The 27730-nt window shown below is 42.1% G+C and overlaps 1 protein-coding gene across 1 annotated transcript in view; it reads right to left on the bottom strand.

Moving 5' to 3' along the window:
• The window catches only part of KDM2B (lysine demethylase 2B), a 110558-nt gene that overhangs the window by 75900 nt on the left and 6928 nt on the right, over nt 1-27730 (bottom strand). Inside the window, exons 3-7 of the mRNA XM_030460442.1 lie at nt 27003-27147; nt 23620-23698; nt 18497-18543; nt 4213-4391; nt 1931-2037 (exon numbers count right to left, since the gene is read on the bottom strand). Of these exons, the coding sequence (XP_030316302.1) occupies nt 1931-2037; nt 4213-4391; nt 18497-18543; nt 23620-23698; nt 27003-27147 (557 nt within the window). The remainder of the gene's footprint in view (nt 1-1930; nt 2038-4212; nt 4392-18496; nt 18544-23619; nt 23699-27002; nt 27148-27730) is intronic.

Here is a 27730-nt window from a genome sequence, read left to right as displayed (position 1 = left end):
GATGGAGCGTTCCCTAACTTAACTCCCAGCACGGAACTTGACGTGCAGGAGCCAAGGCAGACATTTGTGTCTGGTAATGCCATCTGTGTCTGCAAAACCACAACACTTTTGCTGGAGTGCTTTTTGTTTGTAGGGAACACGTTAATGGTGGGGATCGCATACTGCAAAGTCTGTATCAGGAGAACGTCGGGAACGAGAAGGAAACGGAACAACCCCATTTCTGAGCAACAGGAATAAAGCATACTGACAAGTCACATAAAGGAATGGGCAGCACCAAAAAAAAAGTGGCAGCACTGACATTTAGCTCCACAGGTGAACACCATCTCTTTAATAAGGGTTTATGCCCTCTGGGTACTCACAGCAATAGCTGGGACTAGTAACTGTACAGGGAAGGGTCAATCCGAAACTCCAGAGATGGAGACAGCTGATCTCTTGGGAAGTTCATGGAAGAGAAATCTCTTGAGAGTCACTAAACACACAGAAACCACTTCTACCTCTGGATAGCCCCTGCCTGAACTGCAGCCAGTTCACAAGGAAATGGTAAGGGGCAGCATCATTTTATGCTCACTGTTCTCACACTCCTCCCAGGGCATCTCTGACAGCAGCCAAGAGCAGACAGCTTACTGAGTGAGCACCACAGGTATTTGTTCTGGTCTAGTACAACTTCTCTTGTGCTCCTAGACTACTGATGTTTGTTATTGTCTTTATCTTTGTTGCCTCTTCAGATAGATGAGGGTTTTGTGCCAACAGTGCTGCAAATCAGCTTTCTCTAGTCTTTGTGTTAGCTGATGCTCACTAGCAACATCCTCACCCCATCACTCCAGCCACATCACTCTTGCCTTTAACTCTCATACATGGGAACTCCTTCTCCCCACATCAATCTCTATTGTCACATTCCAAGCACTTGCAGTCTTGCACTGTTTAGCTTCCCTCTACCTATCACATCTGCTAGCTTATCAAGCTGTCAACCTCCACCTTCACTTTGCCAGTGACAGCAACCTCAGTGGCTCTGTGTCTGCTGCTTCATCAGGCATCTCCTTCCTTTCTACCAGGCCATCCCCCACACATGGGAAAAGCTCCATGTCAAAATCTGTTGAATTGCTACTTCTCTAAAATCCCTCTTTGAAACCTACCATCTGGCATTTCATGATGCAACTAGTGAACTGCAAGAATATGCTGGATTTTTCTGCTAAATTCTGTTAGTCATGTTGCTACCTTATCCTTTAAACCCTTTCTGCCTTGTTTACTTGCTGCATTTTTTTTTTCAGCATCTGGAGTGTATCTGCTCTAAGAAAGGAACCACTTTCTTTACTTCTTACCTTGTACAAGCCATGAATCCTGAAGCTCTAAATCATGACTCAGTTTCTTAGCTTTAACACACTATAAATGATCTTATTAAGCAAACTACCTGGGAAACAAGTTGCCTGGGTTCTATTTTCTTCCCTACCACTGGCTTATGGTGTGGCCTTAGACAAATCACTTAGGATATTTCCGAATGCATATGTGAAATCTGCCACTCTAATCTGTATCTAGTTAACCCTGAAAAGGAGCTTACTTTTTTTTAGGGCAGAATATCTTTAACTTCCACTAAAATCAATGGTACTGAGCCTATTACAGGACAAAGCTTTGCCATGATGCCTGCCATGGGGAGTTCTTCCCTTGTGGAGACCTTTACCTTCCAAAATACTTGTTTTTACAGAAGAGGAGTAAATGCTGCATATCACTTTCTGATTGCCCACTCCCTTTTATATGTTAGTACCAATCTATTTTAGACATTACAGTTTGGACAGTGTCAGTCATGCTAACCCCCCTTCCTGCCCACTGAAAATTAATAAATCATTACTTCCTCTCCTACCTGCACTGGAGTTCAAAAGGAATTAACCAAGGAGGTCAATAATAGAACTTTTAAAAAAGAATTATACAAACTTACTTTTTCACTTTGGGGTATTTCATCTCTGAAATAGCATTGGTAGCATCAGTCTGGCTCTCCTTCAGATGCTGTGGCCACATATTATCCACCCAGTCAACCAAGTCCACCTGAAAGCCCCAAAGCCAACTGTTAGTTACTGACCACACAGCAGGATAAAATCCTGTTGGTTAAAATTCTGTGACAGGAGCAGGTGCTCACAGACAGCAAGAACTTTGCTGTTCAGCAGAAGTCCTATGGATCCAACACGTTGAGGTCCAGCACTTCACCACCCCAGCTCAGCCCTTTGCAACCCAGAGCCAGGAGAGCTTTGCAGCCAATTTAACTGGGTGCAAGTTCTGACCCATGGGCACCTGTGAGCAGCTTCTCCTGCAGCATCACCTGCTGCCTGTGCTCAAATGTATTTTTGTAGCCAATAGCCTAGAAACTGCATTTATCAACATTAAAATCAAACACAAAGGAGATTACACTGTTTCAATATCTTATATTTCAAGGAATAATGCTCTGGCTAAACTCTTATTTGAGTAATGGCATTACCACTTACTGTGCTTTTTCTTCATTTTTCTGCTTGGGTAAAAATTCACCAAAGTTCTTGTCCCAGAGCCAAACATTTTGGAAGTGTGGGCAGGAGAAAACAGCATAAGCTGAGCAATTGGAAACCTACTTCCAGCAAGGTGAGGAAGAGCTGGAAATTGAAGATTGTTCTGGGACATTGAAACAAAGCTCCTGTGCTGGGTGCCTGAGCATGGATTGCTTTCTGCCCATCACAGCCACAGCAAGGACAAGCCTGTCACTCCTTCTTTGGTCTGTTTGATGATGGGGCCTATGCTAGAGATCCAGAACATTCCCTTCTGCTTATGCAAGTGGATCCCATGTGCCAGGTTTCAAAAACACAGGAAAACAGCCGGCAATTTGGGCAGTCCCCCAAGGCAGGCTGTAGTGCTGCGCTTGGCCACAGTGGGGCTGTACATCCCGACCCAGCTCAGAAAACTGTCATGTGTGGAGGAACCTCCATTTATGGGTCAGTAAGGGCTGCAAGACCTATCCCAGGCAGTGGAGATTCAGCTGTCCTCTGACTGGGTGTAGCAGGGTCAGAGAAGTCCAATTCAGTCACCCTTAGCACCACACTTAGCCTCCTGGCTGCTAAATCTTTTTAAAGGCCCACCCAAGAATATTGTTTGTATGAGTCAACTCAACTTCCTCCCCAGAGGATTGGAATAATATGAAAATCAGCACATAGAATCCTTGCAGATTGGAGCTGGCCTCTATCTGATTCTTTATCTGCATCAGGTACTGTTGATAACACTTAGTAACATAATGGGAATGTAATTCTCACTTTCAATGAGATCTAAATATTCCTGGTTTGACAAAGGACTGTGCACTCATGCCATATCAAACAGACCTGAAGTACTCATTTACACGTGGTAACAGGGACCTAAGCACATTTTCCAGTCCTGAGCACCCAGGAAATCTGTACAGATGTTTCAATAGTTCATCAAACACAAAGTGCTTGGGAAAACTGGGATCAACTTAACACCAGAAACACCCCAAAGCACTTCTTACCCTGATCAATCAGGACCAATGCCCAATGTTCCTGCCAAGTGTCCTGAGAAGAAACTGAGAAATCTCCAATGCCATCTCCTCCATCCCTGTGTATTACTGAGTTGATGTGGCTCCATTTTAGTGATAAATGAAATCATTATTAATAAGGTCAAGTTTCACTGTCAGTAACTCCACTGGGAAATAAAATCACACAAGCTCTCTACCTTTAGAAAATGTGTACAAATCTTCCCCCTTCCTCTGACACTGCCAAATTACACTGATATAATTATCTACAATTTTCTAGATTTAATATATATGTTTTAAACTTTTTTTTTTTGCTTTGGAGCCCCCTGAACATTTTCTACCTAATAGGAGGGCTCAAATACAGGAAATTAAAGCTTCCTGATAATAGTTTTAAATTTCCTACTCCTTAGAGGAGGAAAACTAATAGACAGATATTTAATTTTTTGATGGAATTTCCCCTACATGCCTCGAGAGGAAGTGGGTGCCTGTGCAAAATGCATGATTAAGAGGTCAGCAGGTATTTAGTTTCTGTACCTGAAATTCCACCATCAAGGAGACCAGCTTTCCACTTTGGTGAAAATGAGATCCTAACACTAAGTGGAGAGGACCTGGAGGTACTTAACATCACTTTGTTTAAACTCAATGTTTGATTTCTTACAAAAGCAAGCAGTGGCTGGGAAGAAGCTGAAAATAAACACCATCCCCACAGGCTCCCTTACCACATTGGGGCGCTTGACAATGTTCTCCAGCTTTGTGTGACTGAACTCCAGGCTGATGACATTGTAGAGTTTCTCCCGCTGGGCCTCTGGTGTTTCATAGTACCTCACAAACTGGGACATGCTCATTTCAACTCCTCTCTGGGTGTTCACATCCATCACATCCACGATTCGCCGGCTTCCTGCAAACACAGAGACAACCTCAGAACATTTCCTTTTGCTTTAGAGCATTTCCTTTTGCTTTATATATATATAAAATGATATATTTTATACTACAAAGGTATACATTTTCAACTACTGCAGGGAAACCGTTATTAGAGGATGAGAGACCAGCATCAGTCCCTCCATGGGTCCTAAGCTGCTCAAACAGTGAGCAGGGAACAATCTGTAAGTGGACTTTGTGCCCAGCATGACACTGAACAAGTCACTTGGTGTCTCTCTGCTTCAGAGAGATGGAGAGTTTCCTCCTTTCCATGGACTACTGTGAGCAGGAGTACAGTAAAACCTATGAAGAAGGAATGTAACATGGTAGCAGGGGGCATGCAAGACAAACAGCTCCAAATTATACTCTTCAATCTTCCAAACACGCATATGCCTCTCAAGATGCTTTTACTCATGTGCTCAAATCATCCATAAAAAGCAAACTGCTTTGCATCACTAAAGCTGCTGAACACCTTAACCTGGTTGCTGAGTGTTCCCAGCTCCAGGCAGGGTAATGGAAGCACTAAATGTCACAGAAGAGTGAGCCCCCACTTTGGATCTCTCCACAAAAACTACAGGACAAGCTTTCAGCTCCTCGAGTGGCAGACATACAAGTCTCATTAGCACCAGAATGTTGAACAGCAGTTTCAGTCGAGTCTTCAGCTTTACACAGATTAATCCACAATCTTCTCTTTGGCCAACTGGAAGGTTTCACCTCTCCCAGCAATTTCATCATCCTAATTAGCAGTTCATTTGTGTGCAAGTGAACAGGAGCCCATGAGAGACATGCTTCATTTCCAGGAGAGAAGGATTCCAGCAAACAAACTCACGATGCTTCCAAAAAAAATCACTCCAAACCCATCCTCACTGCCAAAGAAATAACTCAAAATAAATTGCATTAAAACAAAATGGAGGGTGAGCTATGCCATCAGAGGGAATTATTAATAATTACAGCACCTGGTCTATTGTGTGCTTGGGAGCAGTATTTCAGCAAGAATGATAGTTTGGATTGCATCACTCTGTTACAAACATCCTTAGCCACTGATAGCAATGAAAGTGACAGATGTCATAATGATTCTGGAAAGGAACTTGAGACCATAAAGCTTTGTCATCAAAAAGAAAAATTTATACAGTGTAAATCTGGAATGGTCCCACTGGCCTGTCAGTCAAACTCTTCACTACAAGGCCAGGGAACAGGATTTCATCCTTAGGCTGAGCGGGGACAGTAGATCTGGTTGCCACCTTGAGGCAGGATGGGGAGAAAGTTTAATTAGGCATGAAAAAAGCTCAAGAATCCTTGAATTTCCTATTTGCATGTTTGCAACAATATACATAAAATCTAGTTTGGGGTTAAGGTGTTCTCTTTTTTTGGTTTTGTTTTGGTTTTTTGGTTTTATTTCATGGTTTGTTCTTATAACAGTTCACTTTAGGGGGAACAGTATTTTTTGAACTCAAAGGTTAGCAGCTGGGGGGAAGTGCTCTTAAACAGCCCCTGAATAAAAAGCTGGACTGATTTTTGGCTTCCAGTGCCTGGGAATTAAAGCAGTGGCTCTATCCCAGGGGAGGTAAGTACACAGATACCAAAAAATTGTATTTGAAGGACTGCAACAGCAGGGGCTGGGATCTGCCATATTATAGTTGAGGTTTGATCTCAGATTTTCTGGGAGCAATCTCAATTATCCTTTCTGACAGAAAAGTGAGCAGTTACCTGATGAATTAAAAAGACAAGACCCAGTTCAATAGCAGGTTTGTTAAACAGACACGATTATCCATTATGGGCAGAAGAGCTAAGATTTGAATTGATAGGCTCTTGACTTCCAAATTAAAGAGTAATTTGAGGGGATGTTTTTCTCTTAAACCACAGGCCTATGAAACAAGCCCACACATAATGATTTCTGGAGTACCGCTCACAAAATTTGAGGCATATAATTATAGGTTACCAGCCTCGTGCTTGCTGCCCACTTCCTAGCAGAGCTGGCCTACTGCCAACTTTATCTCTTCTTTCCTGAGAAGATTCAGGTCCTTCTTCTATTTCCTGCCCCTAGGAGAAGGTAAAAATTTATCATCTAGAAGAAGAGACAGGTAAAGAACAAGGAAAAGAAGAACACAGAGGCTCCAAAAGGCAGCAGCAGACTGAGAGATCCCAGGTCAGGCTGGTTTTTGATGTGCATTCCACTTGATGTGCCATTTCTGTTAATCCTTTCCCAGCTATCCTCATGCCACCCTCCCACCCTGTCCTCTGAGAAGGGACCCGACTCCATCAAGCCTGATGCAGCCCATGGTGTCTCAGCAGGATCTCAGCAACCCTGGCAGCCCCTGGCACAGACCAGATTCCTCACATCAGCTCATCAGTCACATGGATTAACATCTACCTGGGTGCCTGGCAAAGAGCCTCTTTTGCTGTTGGACATGGGAAGCTTCAGTGCAGCATGAAGCCCTCATCCTTGCCTTCCCAGGATTTTTTTTTTTTTTTTTTCTCCCCCAGTATAACTCTTGACTGGAGAACACCTGGACAGTAAGTGAGGGATTAAGAGGTGTTGTTTCCTCTCCTGCAGCAGATGTGACTCAAAGGAAGAGTGGTGATGCTAAGCTTCACTGGAGGGGATTTCACAGTCTCAAGAAGAAACATCTTGCTTCTCTGTTGCTGCTTACTCATCAAGCACAAGTGAATCCCCACAGGATCACAAAGACAGTAACTAAGAAACAAGCTGGCGCCATCTTTGACAAGAGGAAAAGACAAAAGCAAGAAGGAGAGGGGAGAATCAGCTGCAGACATGGAAATGGGGAAATAAAATCACTCAGGAAGAGCTCCTAAGCTTCATCTGAAACCTTAGAAAAGAGTTACTCCATGAGTAAAATCCACAGCAAAATTAAGGGAGGGAATAGCATATATAATATGCAGTCCCTTTATTTAGAGGCCTACTGACCAGGATGATATAATGGCTTTAACAGATTAAATCTTACAACATTCCTTTAGACTGCAATATATTATTTTTTATATAAAGAAACGACCACCTGGAAGTAAAATTATTTGTGCAGAGTCCCTTCCCTCCACTGCCCACCCAGCCTAATCTGGTTTGGTACAAAGATTTTCTCCTCTCTGTTCAAGGCTTCTTGGCAAAAATACTTTGAGAGCAACAAGGAGGCAAAGCTGGCTCTCCAGTTAGAAAGAGAACTGCACTTTATAAATGCACATTACATAATCAGCCTCCTTTCACAAATCACAGCTTCACCCCAGAGACTTCAGGAATGATGGGGCTCCAGCTCTGAAGTCACTCAGCAAAGCTCTCATCCATCTTCCCCTGCAGAATTTGCATCCAGACTTTGCTTCACATAGAGAATATTGTAACAATCTGTCAGAGAGGGAACAACAAATGGGAAGTTCTGGGATTATAACCATCTCCTCTGGGGTCCAACAGTTGCTATTTCCCATGTCTAAAAAGGTGAAGCATTTCTTTCCCCTGCCTTGACCTGAAACAGCTTCACACTGGTATTATCCAGGCTACCAGACTCCAAAGCAGCTCCTCCTTGCCCCTGCCATGGATTTACCACTGATATCAGGAGCAGTGGAAGCAAGAGGTGGTCCATAAGCCAAGCAAATATGAACCATGCAGCAGAATACATGAAAGGTGCAGGAGGTGTGAACCAGAGGTGAAAAGGACAGCAGTGTTTTGTAGGCTGCTGTCTGTTCCCCAGGGCATCATTGGCAGGAAAAGGTGCAACTTTTCCACCAAAGAGGAAATGTCCCTGCTGTAAGAATGATTATCAAGCCTGTCCATTAAGAGGATAAAGCTGCCTTGGGGAATTATTTTAACCCTTTGTGGCTGAATTAAGCTCTGTGCCCAAGGTACAAGACAGTGTCTACATCCAGAAGCCAATCTCAGATCTGCAGGGCCAGGCCTGCTGATCCTTTCTAATCTTTATGTTTCTTACTGAGAAAAAAATCCTAGGTTTTGTAAAGCAGGGGTTTTGGTAGAGCCTGAGGAAGTCTGCTAGCTTCACTAGTGGGGTAATTGTACCTAAAGACTGAGGCTTTGACTTGCATCCCAGATAATCCCTCTGGAGCTCCTGGAGCTGGGAAGCACTTATTCTTCTGCTACCCACAGGAGACCTTTATGATATTCCACAGAAACCAGGAGGGACATGAATCAGAGCCCTAAGTCCTCACTCAAGAGGAGCTATTCACCACATTCCTGGCATTTCAGACCCAGGGTAAGAACAACTTGAGATGCACGTACCAGTACCAATACCATCACTCCCAGATCCACCAGAGGGCACAGAAGAACAAAAGGAAAGGAGAGTTGGGCTGGGACATAGGCTCGTATCTCCCTCTCACATCTCCAAGGTAGTTTTCTCACCCAGCATAGCCTGGTCCACCATGAAATGTGTCCCCAAAGCACCCAGTTCCCCTCTGCAATGCTCTTTGCCCTCCCCCTTTACACCCCCTGGCCCAGGAATGGGTTAAATTATTTCCTTATTATGGAGATGCAAAGCTATGGAAACCTGACATGTACCTGACCCCTCCTTCCCTCTTGGGTGTCTGCAGCTTTATCATTTAGTATAAAAGTGCCAGATTACAATAAGCCATATTATTAGTGCTTTTTCACACAACAAAAGGTAAGGTCTTTAGGGCGTGTCTGGAGGAAGAGCTTAAGACAGCAAAAAGTTTTAAGCCTTAATGCTACAGGACTGGACTAAAGAAAGGGCAAATTATGTGCTTTAGTGACATTATACAGAATCAGTAGCCTTATAACCACCCAAAATATAAACCGTAATTCTCAGGGATTCTTTGAAACTTCAGCCAGTGAAAACCACACAGAAGAAAAGAATTCCATATACAAACAAAAACTTTCCTTTTTGATTTTTATACAGTACCCAATTACATCATCCTAAAGTAGATGCATATTCCAGGTATGGAGCTGTATGAATAGAGCTGTAATTAGATCAAACCTCTGGAACAAAACGATGTAACAGATACTTCTAAGGAAAGGCATAGCTACACTTGAAGGTCATTTTTTACTAAAGTGCATTATGACACACAGAGATAACAACTGCCATGAAATATTCAGGATTTTGGATGCTACTCCTCCAGAAAAAGACAGTTCTTTTCTAGTCTGAATGAGCTAAAGCAAAGGATGCTCATTGCAGAAGAACAGTGTGACTATGGGGAAGTATTCTAAAATAGCTGTTCTGGTCAATATTCCCACCTGGACAACAGTTTTAAACACACAAGTAGACAGAGGCTTTGAGATGACCATGATCACCTCACCACATCACTTCAATTTCATTGCATGTTTTGACATCATGGAAATACATTCTTTTGAGGGGTTGAATTTTTATCCCAATGTTCATTCAAAGTGGATTTACTGCTGGTTATATCCGGTCATGAACTGTTTTTAGCAAAACTGTCCCACTTTAACTAAGGTTTTATTTGATTTTTTTTTTTAAGAGTTTGACTGTGTTAGGCAAAGGACAAATTTAAAAAGAGTTCCAGCAGGAAGCTCAGCTCTAAAAATAGAAATGGTTCTACTTCCAAAATGGCAAGTCAGCGGACATGCTAAACATAGGCAAGCAAGTGCTGTCATATTTCTCTTTTATTTCTAAGAGCCAAAGAAAAGGGAGCATCAAATACTTTCTGCTTATTTTATGGCACAGAAGCCCCAACTGTGGATCAAGGCTCGCTCACCTTCTGATGCACAGCTCCCCAGTGGAAACTCAGACAGAGGTAGATACCATATCCATCATGCTTTAGCCCAGCAAAGGTTAGTGCTGACAGCTAAACCAGCATTAAAAATAAGAACTAAAAAACCACATATATTCCTCCCTCTCTCTGTGAGGGAGGAAGGAAGTGTGGAGTTTTCTGCCAGTTCAACTTTCTGAACCTCCTCACTGCAAGGAAGAGCAAAGCTTGTGCCAGCACACAAGAGGTAGGAGAGCAATGCCAGAAGTGGGGAGAGAAGGAGAAGAATGAGCAGGACACCAATTTTGACTTGTTTAATTGATCCAGCAAAGAAGTAGGTTGGAATGGGCAGCACAGGGAATAGAGAGACACTAAACCAGGGCAGTGATAGCAAGAACTAGATGGCAAAAATATGGTCTGGCACCAGAGCACAGTACTGGAATTAGAAGGCCAAGGTTCTGTTTCCAGTCGATCAGGAAGACTGGGTAAGTTTTAACCTTACTCTGCCCTAGGTCCTGGTTTCATGACACGAACAGTTCATCAATACTCAAGAAACTGATGAGGCTTAAATAATTTTTTTAAGAGGGGTCAGCTCCCTGCCTGCTCCACAGCACAGAGGGTACAGGATGAGCTGCACCATACGGTGACACCGAACCACAGCCCCAACATCCCCTTCTGCTATTCCAGGTTGGAGCTTTTCTTCTTAAAGAAGCTATTTAAGAGACACAAACCCAGTTTATGTTAAATGAAGCAACGTCCTCTGAAAGCCTGCAAGATGCCACTTCAATAGACAGAGATTTCCAGTTCATATGTGCAGTGTTCCACCTTAATCTCGGTAGATGCTGAAGCCCCAAAGGGTTTCTTCAGAGCTACTTGGAACCCCTTCAATTTTCAGTAAATTAGACAGAGCCCTCAGACTGAATGAAAATCACTAATGTAACCTTCACTTGAAAATAACCCATTCAGAAACTGGTCTAGTTTCTAATTTTAATTCTGCCCAGGAGAGAACACAGTGCAGCTCCACAATTTCGCCTTTCTGAGCCCTGAGCAAACAGGGAGCAGGGAGAGGAACAATTCAGAAATCACATTATCTGATCAACACACGTGGCTGCTGGTGTCCCACAAAGAACTAATTGATCCCCTAATTAACACACAAAAAACCCACCTGTCAAGTCCTACTGGTCCTGCTTACAGCACAGTATGCTGATTTCTCTATCATTATTGGTTCATGGTTGGTAGGAGCACCCTAATAGCACTTGCTTGAGTCTAGAAGGCTTTATCTGTACTTCCTCACAAGCTGCCATGAGATTAGGGGGTAAAATGAGTTCTGTACAGTACAGAATCCTCATCAAAGACAGAGGCTTACAAAGAAAACAGGAGAGGTCGCTCAAGGGAAAAGAAAGAAAAAAATAACAAAGACAAAAGGATGAGCCAGTAAGTTTTCAGTGCTGTACTTGGAAAAGAGGAACCTGCTAGACTCCAACTGAATTGGAATTCACTGCTCCAATAAAACAGGACATTTATTTATTATTTTTGTTGTTGTCCAGATGTTTCCTCTTTTTAGTTCTCACGTTTAAAAAGAAATGCAGCAGCTGGAAGTCTGGCCAGCTCACATCAGTAGTACTTTTAAACCCCCATTGGTTTGGCTCCATCCTAGCTTAGAGGCACTTGGAAGTTATAATTTTCAGTGGTAATATTTATTTGCTGATTTTAGTTCTGACTTAGCAGATTTCCAAGTTACAGAGAACCTTCAGAGCATGAAGCACACTGGCAGTCCCAACAGCACAACTGTGAGGACATTTGGAACTTGATTTTAAAAAACAAGCTGTTTTTTTTTTTAAAATAGTGGGTGATTTTAAGCAAGTTTTGGCCACAAAACAGTATGATAGAGGAACTGTTAGTTGTTCTGAAACTGGATCTCAAACACATGTTGCTGTAATACTGCAAAGAGCCTTATAACATCCAAGACAAATCACTGCCCTTGACCTACACTGCTTTCTGATTTTCCATTTTTCCTATTGAACAAAGCTCACAGACAGAACTCAGCTCCCTTAAAGCACAGGTTTTGGTTTGGGATCCTCAGATCACTGGGAATAGCACCAACATGCAATTATTTTACAGTCTCACAGAAGGAACATCCAAGTTCAGCCTCATCCTGCACAGAGCCATCCTTATCTCCTGTCTTCAGAGTGCTCTTGGATCCCTCTGCTCCTCTTGGCTACCAGAAAGATCTACTGTCTCTTGTGGATCTGAGTCCCTTGATGAATTTAGGGTGTGAATGGCATGATTCAGAGGTACCTTCAGTCAGAATCCTAAGGCTGAAGAATGTGTTCACAAGTTGGTTTTCATACAGTTACAGAGACATTTGCCTTCCAAACCACCAGAGCAGTAAGGATGCTTTCATCAACTCTGCTTGGTTTGGTTTAATTTAAGTGGAAAACCTGAATGGAAATTCAATGAAAATGAAAAAAGCAGATCCCAGAGAGCAAGCCCAGCACAGATCAAACTGTGGGGCACAAAAAACCCCAAAGCAACAAGAGAAGAAATCTTCCAACAAAACGGGAAAGTTTCACACAAAAACCTCCCCTCCCATGAGATCAGTGTTGCCTCCTCTTCCCTCCAAGAGCCTGCTCCACTGCATTTTAAAAAATGCATTACTTGGACACTGGGAACAGAGCAAAGACCTCAGTTCTTCCTTCTTATCCCTCCACACAAGACTCCTGGAGGCACAGCAGCCACTGACCCCTGACTCAGCTCTTCTGCTCCTCCAAATGCAGCTCTCCCATTCACAGGGCAAATCCCCACACAGAGGGGGAACCATACATCTTAATCAAGACTCAGATGCAAGACTGAGGGCAGACTTCTGCACTTCCTTTGAGCAGCCTGCTTAATTTTGGGAAGCACTCCTTAGAACAAAGTTTCCCTAATGAGCCTCCCTCCTAACTCCTCGAAGTCTCCAATTTCACAACTTCCTTGAAACAAATGGAGCGTTTGGCTCTATAGAAAAAGCCACACTGGGTCCCCATTCAGCAGAAATGATGGAAAGTTTTCCTAACTGCAGTGTGTGGCTGCTTTGTCCTTCTTTTGTATCTGCACGGCTAATTTTCTTTCACAGGATGGAGGACTCTATATTGATTGAGACAAAATTTCCCCTGCTTGCCTGCAGACCACACTACAAGGCTCTTGACTTGCTTTGTAGTTTGATGTGAATTCAACCATGATACAATTTTCAGAGCAGATCAATTTGAGAAGGGAAGCAAACATGCAGGAAGAGTGAACCAAAAAATCTAGGAAGTAGCTACTCAGAGACAGTTACCTGGTTTGTTTGCAGCTTTTTTTTTTTTTTTTTAGTAGCTACTAACAAAAAAGCTCAACATGTTTCCACAGCCAACTATGGAACTACTGTGCTAATGCACCAGAAGAAATGTATGCTAATGGAAAAGGAATGTTGTACATGGTCTCTGCCCTCCCTCCTGCCTTCACCCACCTCATCTGCAGTCACCACCACCACGATTTTCTCTTCTGTGGAGACACCACTTCAGATTCTTGACTGGGTACTGAATGAAATCTATACATATGTGGATGTGTTTATCTATAAATGTGTGTACAGTTTTATATATATAAATGGCATTTTATAAACCCATAATAATAATTACTTACAATGTTTGCATCTCTTTCCATTCCCCTTTCATTATCACCTAGTTCCACAAGTATGGATTAGGGGGGCTCTTGTCTGTTTGTGAAGCACCTGGCATGGATATTCTTGTTTTAGCTGGAGCTCCTGGGGACTGCAGCAGTTTATGTATTTAACAGAACAAAAATGGGCAGATGAAAGATACAGAGCCCTGCACAGCTCATGGCTGTTACTACTTGGCACTAGTAATCCTTTTCTGAATTTAAATCATTTAAATCAACCTGCTTACATTAGGTAGTGAGGGAACTTGTTCCACCCCATCTCAGTCCCCTGCACAGTCACCACACTAAGATCACCATGTACAGTCTAGAGGAAAAGTCAAAACTGAGACTCCCCAAACCCTGTTTCCAGCACCACACCAAACATTTCACATTTCACCTTTCAGCCCGTTTCCCACCTGGGAAAAGAAGGTGACACTGTTTATGTGCACCACTGCACTGTGGAATTGCAGTTACTCCTATAATGAGCAAAGTGGTGAGATGCCAAACTTCAGAAAACCTGCTTAGGCCTCTCCCCTGTGAAAAAAAAAACCCTTAACAGCCCATGAAATACTCCTCTGCAGATCTAATTTCTTCAACTGATGTTACCGAAGGCTGAGTTGCTCACTTCAGCACAATGAAGTCCTTAAGATCTTATTCACTTAATGAATAAACCAGGAGCAGATGTATGACAGGATATGGCATCTCCTCCAGAACCAGCCCTTGTCAGCAGCACAAGGCAAGGCTGACCTGCACTTGCAGGGCCAAATCCCCCCTGTTTATAGGGCATTTCCCTTGCAAACATCTGGGATTTAATGATGTAATTTATTCTACTATCTTGCTCCACTGACACCATGATAGTTGAGGCAGAGACCTTCACACACACTTCTTTAAACACTCAATTTGCAACTGAAATTTTTGGCTCAGCTCCTGTTCTTTTGGTGTTTCTAATGAGAAGGCAAAACCTCACAGGTATCTCTTCAGCTCCTCTTGGCAAAGAAAGCAAGAGGATATGTAGAGCCTTGGTTTTCCTTTCACCCTTTGTCTTGGAGATCAAAGCCTGCTGCCAGGTCTTTAAAGATTTGACAGAACCACAGAAATCAAATATTGAGATGATCTATGAGGTCTCATCCTATGCATCACCTCCTTAGGCCAGATGAAGTTTGCTCTCTGCAACAGTTTTCGGATCCTTGTCATGTTTGGTTTTTACTGCCATCTCTCAGTGCACAAATTTTATCACCATTAAAAGCTTTGCTGCTTTCAACTTCACTTGGATTCTTTATACAAGATGAAAACACCAAAGCCTTTCAACTCAGTTTGTGAACACAGCTACTAAATGAAGGGAACCAAACATTTTCTATCCACTGGCATTATGTCCAGTCTACAGTTCAGAATTTAGCAGCAAAACACACGACTAAAGACAGATTCTTCATTGCTCCTACGTTTGTTTTTTTTAATTCTCAAAAAAAACCTAAGTGAGTGAGTCAGATAAAATCAATCAGTGAGTTTATGTCAGTTGTAAGACCACCCCATGAATAGTCTAAGTCCTGTACTTGCACTGTTCCCACTGACACAATGCCCTGCTGGGCATGCTGAATTCCATACAACAATGCTGCTGATCCTGCAGAAGTGACCGCTGTGGCCACAACTTTAACCTCTTCAGCCCAGGGATCACAACAACTGAAAGTCTCTTTTCTTTCTGACAGTCCTCAGCATGTTTTGAACTCACCCCCTTTGCCACTAGTGGGGATTGCAAGCTCCATTTTTGGGGTGTATAATACATACCCTGGGACACAAAGCCAGGCCAGCTCCTAGAAAGAGGATGTGATGAATGTTACAGACCCAGCAGCACCATGAGGCTGATTTAGTGGTTTATTTAAAAGCTCATTCAGGTGTGAGTGTAAAAGCTGGGATTCAATGGACACAGACTGCCAGCCTGTGGCATGCAACCTGAAGAGAGGTCAGCTAAAAATAAAAAATAAAAGCAAATACATCCAGACTAGCCATTAGTGTTTGGAAACAGACACCGTGCTGGAGCAGGGACTCCAGAGCAACCCAGGGAGTTCCTGGGCACACTGTGACAACCTCAAAGACAAAGGCAGAGCAGACATAAATTACCAGTCAAAGGGCAAGACACCACAGATGCCACAGAGAAGCAGATACTCTTTTAAACTCAATCCGTGCTGACCCAAGCAAACAACTTGAAAAAGGAAAAAAAAAAAGTGTAATCAAAGCAAAGAATTTGAGACCAAAGGCTTGGTAACTTCCTATGGAATTTATGTGCTTTGGAAAAACCCAGCACCTTCTCTTTAAAATGTTCTGTAACAAATGTGCTTTCCCTGCTTCAAAGAAGAAAAGAGAACAAATGACAGGTTTGAATAGTGCCAGCATCCTAGAATGATGAGCACTTAAAAAACCAACAAGTTTACATAGAACAAAACATTTCCCAAGCTATGCTCTCTCTGTTGACTCCCACGCACGTTCAGATGCAGTTATGATGATCCCACCTCACATCCACAAACCATCATTCCCCTCCCAGGTTCAGCAAAGCCTTGGATCAGTTTGGAAAACCCTGCCTTTCAGAAATGCAGGTACACAGAAGTTCAGGCAAGCTCTGAGGAGCAGGGGCAATCACAGGAGGTATTAATAAAACAACTTCTCATCTGCTTTATTTGAGTATTAGATTGTGTCAGTGATGTATGAACCTAAAACTAGGAAAACCCTATCAGCAATGATATGAAATGGGAAAATTGCTCACCAGTGTTTGCTGAAGTCATTGGCAGATAACTTATGAATTTGACAGGGAGACAGGAATTGCCCCCCCTGTGCTCCCAGTGTCAGTGTGGTTGTTGCACACAGCATAAACTCCAGAGTGATTTGCCAGCAGAGCCATGATTTTCCAGATGTAACTTACAGTCCATTCCCCAAATAATTTTGACCTTTTAAATCAAACTTTCCACCTGCAATGCCAGAAGTCATCAACTGTATTAAAAAAAGACAGCAGGTGACAATGTTCCTGACCAAATCACAGGCTCAGTACAATGACCCCAAAGGGAGTTTGTCCAAACAAAATAAAAAAAGACCCAAGACGTGCAGTATCTGGGCTGGGGCATATACAGGGATTGCTGAACCAGCTGTGAGAAATGGCACACGTTTACATTAAAGTTAATCTCCAAGTTAATTATTATTGTTATTTTTGCTCCATTGTTTTATACACCTAATTTTATTTATAAATATCCTCTGGCTTTGCTGGCCATGTAGACAGGAATCTCCACCCCCCCCTTCAAGGGACATCAATCTTGAGGAAATGCAACTCCCACACTTTGACTGTTCTGCAGGAAAAACAAGGTTGTTACACAACACTGTGCTGTTCCAAAACATCTCCAAATCAGACCATCAGCTTCAGCAGTTTCAGAGACAGAAATGGCACTTTATCAGCCATGGAATAAATTCACAGAAAATTGCAAACAGGGTCCAGTTAATTACAAGGTTTATGCACGAGGCTCCTCCACAGCAAAAGGAGATATTCTGTACCTACAAACATTTCAGGTATTAAGGAAATCCACAAAATTTCAACTTTCAAACACCCTCATATTATTTCCTAATTTAACTGCAGACCAACCAAAAGAAACCAAACAGCACCTCTCACACCACTTCCCTAACATTTTCTGCCAAAGAGGTTTGGGGCTTTTTTCTCCCTCTCAGGTTTATAAATGTTCATAAATTAAGCACCATTGCCAAGTTTTGTTTGTGAAGAAAGGTTATCAGAGATAACCCCTCTCTCACAGATAACCCCAAGTGAACAGAAATGAGGCACAAGTTCCTCTCCCTTGTTTTTCTTAACTTCATCTTTTCCAGACTTGATTTTCCTACTGATTAATAAACTCAAGAGTAATTTTCAAAAATTCAGCTTTCAGAATGCAGCAATCAGGCTACTTTAAAAGGTTAAGTAGTGCCACAAAGCTGGTAAATAAAACCAGTAAATTCTGAATAGCAAGAATGAAGTTAAAATTCTCCATGAAGGACTGCAACTAACACATCCAAACCTCAGCTGGCTCAACAGCAGTGACTTCAGAGTGCTGTATTTCACTATTTAGTAACAATTTCAGATAAATAACAAATCCATCTTCAGTGAAAGCAGATTTCAAAGAAACATGCAGCATAATCTACCCAAAATGTAGCTTTTCTTAGAGTTAAAAAACTGTCTTTTGCAAAGGCTGCTAGGAAATATTTGATGATTATGGTCACCACTTCTCTGGTTTGTGTCTTATCAAAAAGAGAGGGAGTTTGCACAGCTTTGTGCTCAGTCTCTCTTAACAACCTTTCCTCAAAGCACTGACCTGGCCCAACACTGATAAAGACTGAGGGGAGAGCACAGGCAAAAGGTGAGATGGCTCCAATCATACCTTTTACAAACAGATTTAAAAAAAAATTAAATAGGAATTTGATCAATAGAGCTGCTGCTTTCCAGGATCACAAAAGTGTCTGCAGGACACCTGTTAAGAGCAAAAGCATTCACACTCTTTCAACCAGCCAATTATCCAGCATGAGATCAGAGTCTGGTCAGCACAACTACTAATTAGGGCTCTCCCAGCCTTCTTAATTACAAATTGCTTCTTCATGCCTTCTCCCAGATTCTGAGTTATCACAAATGTCTACAAACACAACCAGACATGTATTTCAAAGCAATTCTGTTCTGTATAGAGTTAATCCAGTGCATTCAAAGTAACTTACCCACTAATAGCTTCACATCCCTGACGGTGAAATCCGGGTCAGGCATCCTGTAATTAGCAAAGAAAACAGCATTAAATAAATACAGTAAAGAGAAGTATGGGCACACTTTCATTGTCATAATAAAAGATAAATAAATGATAAGAGCTCTTTGTTCAAAATGCAGTTATGTGCAATGGAGCAAAGCCTCTCTGACATGTGGACTGTGCAAGTTTTCATGAGATACATAACATCTTTGCATTGCCAAGTGTACAAAAGTTTCTCTACTTGTAATGGAAGAGAAGATGTGTCTTTTCAAGCACCCTCTGGTACTGGAGTGGGATGGAAGGGGTTGGGGGGTGATTTCAAGAAAATCCTAAACCTTTATAGCTTGTTCCTGCTAAGCAGCTCACAGTGGCTTGCAGCTGGTGGTGCCTCACATGATGAGCATGACCACATTGGCCACTGGATACAAACTAAAGCATTGAGTGGTGAACCAGTTTGTTCAAAGTTAGGGCATCATAGGCTGCATGCACTGCTTGGAAATTAAATATATATACATATATATACAAATAATTAAAGCCCCTTTATTTTAATGACTGATCCAAACCTCCTTGTCAGGCAGAAGACAACTGTATTCTGTATTTGGAGGGCAGGGAAATTGTTGTTCAATTTAATTTGGGCTATTCAGAGCTAAATTAAATGGTAGCATAATTGGTTCATCAGCATTGATTCTTTTATAAGATCACTTCTAACACAGGCAGTTTTTTGGGCTTTAATGCAATTAGACAACAGTCTAGTACCTCAAGTGAGTGAGTTTTACATGTCAGCTAGAGAGAAAAATTCTGCAACATATAAACTGAATGGAAAAAGAGAAAAAAAACCAGTAGTGGGGTTTTAAAGCTGATTGACTTCACCTTAACAACAGTATTTCACACTTCACGTTGCACAAAAACTGACTGAGGAATTGCAAGGAAAATCAGCCCTGTGGGAACTGCCAGCTGAGTGTTTGGTCCCCCTTGTACTGCCTTGTTTGGGTGGAAAAGAAACAACTTGCTTCTAATCATAAAGCACTTGTGACATTGTGCCATTAGAAATCCAAAGGATCTAACAGGCAAACTTTTAGAGCAATTGTTTTACTACTAAGAAAACACTGAAAAGTAAAGTTAAAAAATGCATTTACTGTCATGAATATATCTTGAGAACTATTTGTCAAATTCCCTTCCTTCACTCTCTTTTACCCTTATCACCTTCCTCTGGTGGGATGTGGAGGCTGCACAATCTCTTTTGTTAGGTCTCTGCCAACCCTCACATCTTTGCATTTAGCTGTGAGGGCCCCACAGCTTTGGAATTCACTCCCAGAATGAAACAGCCTGAATCTACTGACCTTCAGGGTTCATTCACAGCTCATCTTTTTTTTTCCAAGCACTAGAAAGCAGAACTATTTGTGGGCAACCAGGACATGCAAGGCTTATCTTCAAATGCCACAGCTTGCTTGTATTTTGTCCAACATGTAGAACAATTAGATGGGCAATCTTCTTCACAGTTGTAGAAGTAAAAATAAAAATCAACAACCTAGCTAAGACAACAACCCTGACCCAGATGCATACAAGCAAACCCAGTCTTTCTGAGAGCTCCAGCAGCAGCCAACAATAAACACTACTCAAATGGAAGAATATAATTCACCCTAACAATAAAATGGTGTTTAGATCCTTGGAGAGCACACCTGGCATATCCTTGTTTTTATCTCTGCAATCTCAGGATGTATGATACCTTAGAGAAAGAGTCCACTAAGTGAAAAAATTCAGGCTTGAACACAGCAGGTTTCAAGTACCAGAACCCATTTTGTAGTTGGGTGACCTTGGGAGGTCCAGCTTTAATTCATCCCCCTTCTACTGGATGCTGAGACCATACATGACTGCACTTCTTCATCCCCAGCCCAGATTAACTGCCACACTCATTCTTATACAATTAGGGTTGATTTGCTACAGCCCTTTGATGGCCAAAAAAACCTGTTTTATTGAATGTCACCAGTCCTAAAGTAATCAGTAAGTGTTGGTTCATTTGTCTTCCTGCATATCAAACCAGAACACCAACTATGCAAGAACTGAGCAGAGATTTTTTTTTTTTCCTTCAGTGTTGTGCAATTTTCAGGCTACTATGAATTCTCAAAGACTATGAATGCTTCCAAAGGTTTCACTAAAAATAGGTAAAGAATGGTCTAGTGGGATGACAACACCAAAGTACAACATTTGAGATTTTCAGCACTCTGTTATACACAAACCTTGCTGCCCCAAACAGAAAAGAAATGCAAACACCTCTAGTGTGCCCTGGTGCAAACCTGCATTTTAGTAAATACTTAAAGATTTGCTAGAAAAGTCTCCTTTTCAAGTCCCAGAGGGTGAGCTCTGGCTAGCATACAAATGTGATTAACCACAGGACAATGCAGGATGACTATTCTTGAGATAAGAAACAACATCCCTCCAAACAGCATTCTCTCTCCCAGTTACAATCCAGGAAGCAGCCAAACAAACCTCCAGGAAAAACAGCTCCTTTTCTGCTAAGAGAGCACAGGTGGACTTCCCTGCTTCTAGCCACACAAGTAACAAAGTGGTCAGAAATATACAAGAAAACCATTTTCAAAGTTTCACTGTAACAATTTTTCCTCTCATTCCTTGCCATTTCGGAGTACCTCCAAGCACAGGAACCAAACTGTTCAGCTATGCTTTGTGCATCTGCCAGGCACAGACATGCAAGCTGACTGCTTAACAGCAAACAAAAGTGGAAGGAAGCATCATTAGTAGTTATTGAAATGTCAGAAGTCTAAAAACCACCTTCTATCATATATGTTATAGTCCACTATGTCTCAAAAGCCACCCTGCTTACATGTGGATCACTGAATCTACTGTATCATGACATGCACAGCTTCCTCTGGACAAGAGACAGTAGTGCTAGAAAAGACCCAGTAAAGCATCATTTCCCCCAGAGCCTGAAGAGGAGCATAATCTTGAGTTTCATCAGCAAATGATTCAGATCCAACAGCAAACTGCCCAGTCTCGCTCTAGTGAAGGGAGACAGCAGACTGTGACACTCATTATTTCAAGCAGCAGATGTCAGGATGATGAGGCTGAAGGTTCTCAATGTCTGGGACCAGTTAGGCAGGTGGCAATACTACACTGGTCTTACTGGAACACAACACACACAGCATTTCTGTAGCTACACATGTACAAAACTCATATAGGGAATGGCAGCTCCTTGGGATAGATACACGTAAGAAGTGAAAATGTAAATAAAATTAAATCATGTTACCCTGCAGAGTGCCAAATAGGAAAGTTTGCTCATGCATAAATTCTCTCATCTAGAACCCACATAGATCCTATTTCCAACCCTCTCTCACTCTTGTGACATTTATTCCCAAGTGTTTACGATGCCTGTAAAACACCATTTCAAACTCATAAGACATGCTCACTTAAATAAAAAATATTAGAATGCTGAATGTCCTGTAAGAGATTACTGATGTATTTCAACCCCCCATAGCAGTCATTATTCAATGATTCAGCAGAGGATGGGAATATAAAAACAATTCACCCAACTAACTGTGAAATGGAGAACTCAACTGATTGCATGCAGGAACCATCCAAAGCTCTCATGTCAGATAAAATGTGCTCATACTAATTCATTAAAAATAGCCTCAAAAGAAAGAAAAAAAAAAAAGCTTCAGAATTTCTACTCCTCTCTGATAGTGAACTCCAGCTGGAGGAAAAAGCTGCATGTGACTTGTGGATGGTTCACAAAAGGGAGAAAGAGAAACAGCCTTATCAAGTAGGAAAGATGTCAGAATAAGATTAGATTGATACTGGCAGTCTGCAAGAATCAGAAAAACTGACTGGTCCAGCCTGGCTGTGAGACTACCTGAAGCTCATCCCAGCAAACTGAAACACTTCCTTCACCTTCACTGTGCAAAGCATTAGTGTGTGACAGCTGAGCAAGTGACTCCAAAACCCTTGCTGTGAATTTGCATTTACTCCTCTTCCACCTCTTCACAATCCAGTTCAGAATTCAAAAGATGCATTATCCCAACTGCCAGAGCTGCTGGACTCCAACAGGAAATGAAGGCACCAAGCAGGAACACAGAACTGTTTAGAAACTGTGTGAGGTGACCAACCTTTCTCACATAATAGCAAGGTTTTCTACCTAACTTCTGAAACATTGCAGAATGTATACACATTTTCATCTGAAAATTGGGCAACAACCTAGGAAAGGCTTTGCATGAATGAAAATAGGGTAGCTTCATGTTTGCATCATTTTTTTTAACATGAAACTAGACTGTACTTCCAGGACTAATAGAGAAATAGCTGGAATTAATAACCAAATAAAAAATATCCCAGTAGAAAATAACAGTACAACAAAACAAGCATTACTGTAATTACTGCTGAGTGCCTATTAATCACTTCTTTTTCATATAACACTATTTTGTTATGTCAAGAGAAGCACCACACCAACTCCTATTTGCTCTTATAGTAAAATGACATAATTTCCAGAAATATCAAGGAACATTCATTTCAACTATGGATTATGTGGCTGATAAATTATATAATTTTAGTATTTCTCCCTTAGACACTGTCACTTATACAAATAAAATGGCAGGATTCTCTTATTAAAATACCAGCTCCTTTATAACTGGGTATTAACAAAATGCAACCTCAGAAAGACTCTAATTATACCACACTTTAACTAAACAATATTAATTATTTACAAAGCCATAACATTCTGTAGAGATACAATTATCATCAAGAAGAACAGACATCATTAGGCATTCCACCTGTAACCCAGAAAACAACTGAGAAGTCAAAAATTGGAGTGAGGTTGTTCTGTCATTACAGCATGGATTGGAAGCCAGAACCTTTGAATTTTATTCCTAGTTATTTCTGTTTGTGTAGTACCATGCTGTATGCACTTAACTTGTATAGACCTCATTATCTGCTTGTTTATAAGTAGAAAATAATAATTCCTCTTCTCAAGGGTGCTGACAACTCTTACTCATTGCAACACATTTTGAGAGCATCAAAAGAAATATTACAAGTGGAAAGCATAATGGTTATTTTATAAAAGCATTTATTAATCATCAAGATTTGGCTGTAACTTACTTAATTCCCAGTCCATCCTTATTTCTGAAGATAAGGGGAACTCTGAGAGCTTCTCTTTGCACATACTCAAAAGTAAAATCTGAAAGAAAAAAAAAATAAAATCAAAAAATCAATGACAACAGCATCAGCACCTCACATGACACTGTCTCAAAACACTCCCCATTCTCCTTTTCTCACCAAAGAACTCCACTATCACTTAAAGAAAAACATAAAGAGAATGCATATTTTAGGTCCGAACCGGAAGCCAAATGACAGACAATGCTCTCCCAGCTGCTCTCTATTTTTCCTGTTCACTGATGCACATAAAACAGAATCCAGTCAGAGTTTGTCAATTAACGTCTGGGTTGAAACACCCAGGCTGTAATGAAATATCAAATTAGCAGTTAAAAAATAATCCTTCCTAAATTGCTGCAAATCAGCTTAGTGCTTCTGGGACAAACGTGGAGTTTAAACTGCATGTTTAAGTTTCTGCCTTTCAAGCCAGACATTTCTACTTAAGAGAAAAGCCAAACATGTTTTCTTGTGAGCATTATCTGAGTGCAGCAGAGAGCTGGGATTCTGTGAACACATTGTTTTAGTTTTATGTGAGGGGTACTGCTGCTTTCAGAGCACTAGTTTGTTTGTTTGTTTTAATTAATCAGAAACCTAATTGCTGTATCTAATAGAGGGCAATCTTACCCAGCTCCTAGCACTTAGGGAGGTGGTTGAGAAGGAAGAGTTTTTGTGGGGGGGTCACAATGTAACACACAAGCAAAATGAAAATTAAACGTAAGTTTGCTATGTTAACACTGACCAGCATCACCTTGTTGCTGCACTCTGAGGATTACACACAACGGGCCTTTCCTGGGGATTTCTTTATGCAATGGCCCTGATACAATAGCAGTGATTTGGGGATTAGAGGGAAAGTTAGAAGGCAGCGATTTGGGTGAGCCGTGCCTACAAAACCCCACAGTCCATTTGGAGCCTTGGGCTACAGAGAGGAATTCCTGCAGTGGCCACGGACTGTTTCTATGGTTCTGCTTTTCTCCCTTTCTTACAGGAAAAAAAAAAAAAAAAAGACCTTTATATAACATCCACATGCTACCTTCAGCTGGAAAACATCATTAGACTCTTCAGCACTGCAAAATATGCTTCATGCTGCCAAACACACTCTACACTTTATGTATCATATTCAGGTACACACGAGCAGTTTGGCTTCTGCCAGACCCAGCCAGCAGCATGGACACTTCTAGGAAAGCATGAGAACCTCAGCCCCCAGCTGATATGGGTGATGTTTCTCTGCTGAAAGAGCTCAACTGAAAGAAAGAGAGGACAGGGAGACAAAGCTCCCATGCCTGCAGATGTATTTCCCTCTATTTTCACAACTTTCCTCCTTGCTGCCTTCAGTTTAGTAATTATGACAAGTAGGGATATAATATTCCTACTTAAAGTTACCAAATCAGAGCACAGCAATTATCCACTTACAAAACCATTAAAATTACAGCAACTTTATTGCTACTAGTCTCAAAATAAGTGTAATGAATATTCCAGTTAGCTAAGGTTACCAAATAAATATTTCTGTACTAGAATCTTCATTTCTCAGAAGCATTCCCATTAAAACAGCTCTGGCTTTAGGTAAGAAAATAAATAAACCACAATTATTTTTTTTTAAGGGCACTCTCATCCCAGACAGAAAGTCAACAAACATCAAGATTAATGTTGGTGGGAGAAGTAGAAGCAGATAAACAGCCTAGGAGAGTAGAGAACAAGTATCTATGACAAACTGCACGTAAGCCAAAAATCACACCAGTGCCTTGCAGCACCTCCAGGAAAACCTACAACTCACATTCCTAGAAAAAAAATATATAATCCATGAAAAATCAAAGAAGAGTTATTATTAAAAACAAGGACATGAGAAATAAAAATAAATGTATCACTCAACCAACTCCATGTGTTCATATAAACTGACTTTTTTCATTCTTACCAACCACTCTCATTGTTTTGCCTAAATTCAATTCAACCCTTGGACTCTGAGAAAAAAATAAACCAATAGTAAAAATAAAAACAGAGCAAATAGGAAGGCAGACCCTTTCTTCCTAATGCCCCAACAAAGCATTTAAATCCCTTGTGAGGTCGAACAAAGCAGACACAGACCACAACAAAATAACAAAAGACACTCATTTATTTTCAAGTTCCCTAGAAAGGAGAAAGCTACCCAAAGATTTTAGAGCTGCTAAGCTAGGGAGGCTGAGGATTGTATTATAGTCAGCATGTAGCAATGGCAACCACTGGAGTATTTGGAAGATGAGGGCAGAATGCAATCGTTTTCTGGAAAATTAATTAACATTTTCCAGCTAAAAAATAGGTGTTTGTGTTTTGTTTGGAGGAAGAGGGGTCAGGGTTGAGCTTATCTCCTAAACAAATACCTTCCTAAATAAGATAGGTATTTAATTTCTCCACCACATTAACTTTTCTAAAAGGAGCTTAAAACGCTCATGCAAAACTAAGCCTATGAGAGAAAAGGAAATTTTCTAAACTAGATTAGTGGCTCCATAGTTATACCCATTTCTGCAGGATTACAGCCCAAACTACTCCTTCCTCAGAAAGCTAGCTTAGCCAGGGCGTCCTCCACGAGGCCAGGTTTTGGTGACAGAAATCTGGGATTCAGGATCCGTTTCAACAAGGCTGTGGTAAATAAAGGTGACTTGCAACCTCCCCCCGGCCCGTTTGATTCCCGGGCAAACCTCTCTGATTTGCCTTCCTGCCAAGGCAACCCCGCTCCAGGTCTGGCTTTGCTTATTGCTCCGTAATTTAAGTCACCTAAGCAAACCAAGTAACTTGGGGAAGGGGAGCGCTGTAACTTAATATATGATAGAAACACAAAGAAGTTATTGACTTTAAAGTCTCTGACCCTGGCGAAGAGGCTCATCAACTGCATCCTTTTGCCAAAAAAAAAAAAAAAAAAAAAAAAAAAAAAAGGGGTCCTGAGTTCAACAGGGAGCAGAGGGGGAGCAGGAATCACCTCCGGCTAACTGGGGGCTGGGTTTTCTTGCCTTTCCTTTGCCAGAACCCAATTCCTGACCATCCCGCCGGTTCGCCGGGGTCAGGGCAGCCGAGCAGGCTGGAGGCTCCCCCCGCCGCTTCCCAAGCATCGTGTCGGGGAAAAACCCGCCCTGAGGGTGCTGGGGGGAGGAGGGGGAACGGGGCAGCCGCCCGCGGTGCTGCAGGGCGGCTGCAGCCGCTCCCCCCCGGCCTCCCCCCGCTGCTCGTCACCGGATCCCCGGGCAGGGGGACGCGGGCGCGAAATACGAACCCGGGCGCGGAGCTACACGTGGAGGCTCCGGCAGCAGAGCCGGGCTGGGCCCCCCCGCACCCCTTCCCTACCCCCCCGGGGTGTTGGTTACCTTTCCCGTCCATGGCATGCACGAAATCCCCGTGATACGTTTTACTCTTTAATTTCTCTTCCAAATTGAAACTCCTGATGCTGACAATTTCCTCCACGTCCGAGAGGTCCTCGTTCTCAGCGTATCGCCGTCTGCCAATAGATCGCTAGAAAACAAACAAAAAAAAAACCCACCACATTGTCCGGATACATAAAATAATAATCATGATAATAATGGTAACCGGGGTCGGTGGGGAGGAAAGCGAATAGATCGTGCAGAGCGATTTAATAAACAGCTTCTGGAGGAAATCATTAAAGGTGGCAAGACACCAACGGAACAAAACCGGACCCCAAAGAAGCTAAAACACAGCCGCATGCACAACCTTTTCCATCCCGTGACACGGAACTAGACGGGAATAACAGGTGTTTGGCTGCAGGAAAACTCAAACTTGGGCTGCTGAGACGAAGCAGGCGCTGGAAGGCGAGCAGGAGACAGGCGTAACTCGCCCAACATTCCCAAGCTACAGCCCCGATGTGTGCTGCAATCCCGCAAAATCCCGGGCACGGCGGCCAGCGCTCGTTAGCAACCGGATCATTTTTTTAATTATTATTATTATTATTACTATTGCCGCCGCACGTGAATACAAGCTCATTCCTCGGGGAAGGGGAGGGAGGGGGGGTGGGTGGGGTGTGAATCGTTTAATCTGATGCACAGGCATCCAGGTTTCGGTATTTACATAATCCGAGTGT

This window comes from Calypte anna, chromosome 15 (genome assembly GCF_003957555.1).
Source record: "Calypte anna isolate BGI_N300 chromosome 15, bCalAnn1_v1.p, whole genome shotgun sequence".
Classification (NCBI taxonomy): domain Eukaryota; kingdom Metazoa; phylum Chordata; class Aves; order Apodiformes; family Trochilidae; genus Calypte; species Calypte anna.
The sequence above is the reverse complement of the archived record's forward strand: the minus strand, read 5'-3'. Positions and strand labels throughout refer to the sequence as shown.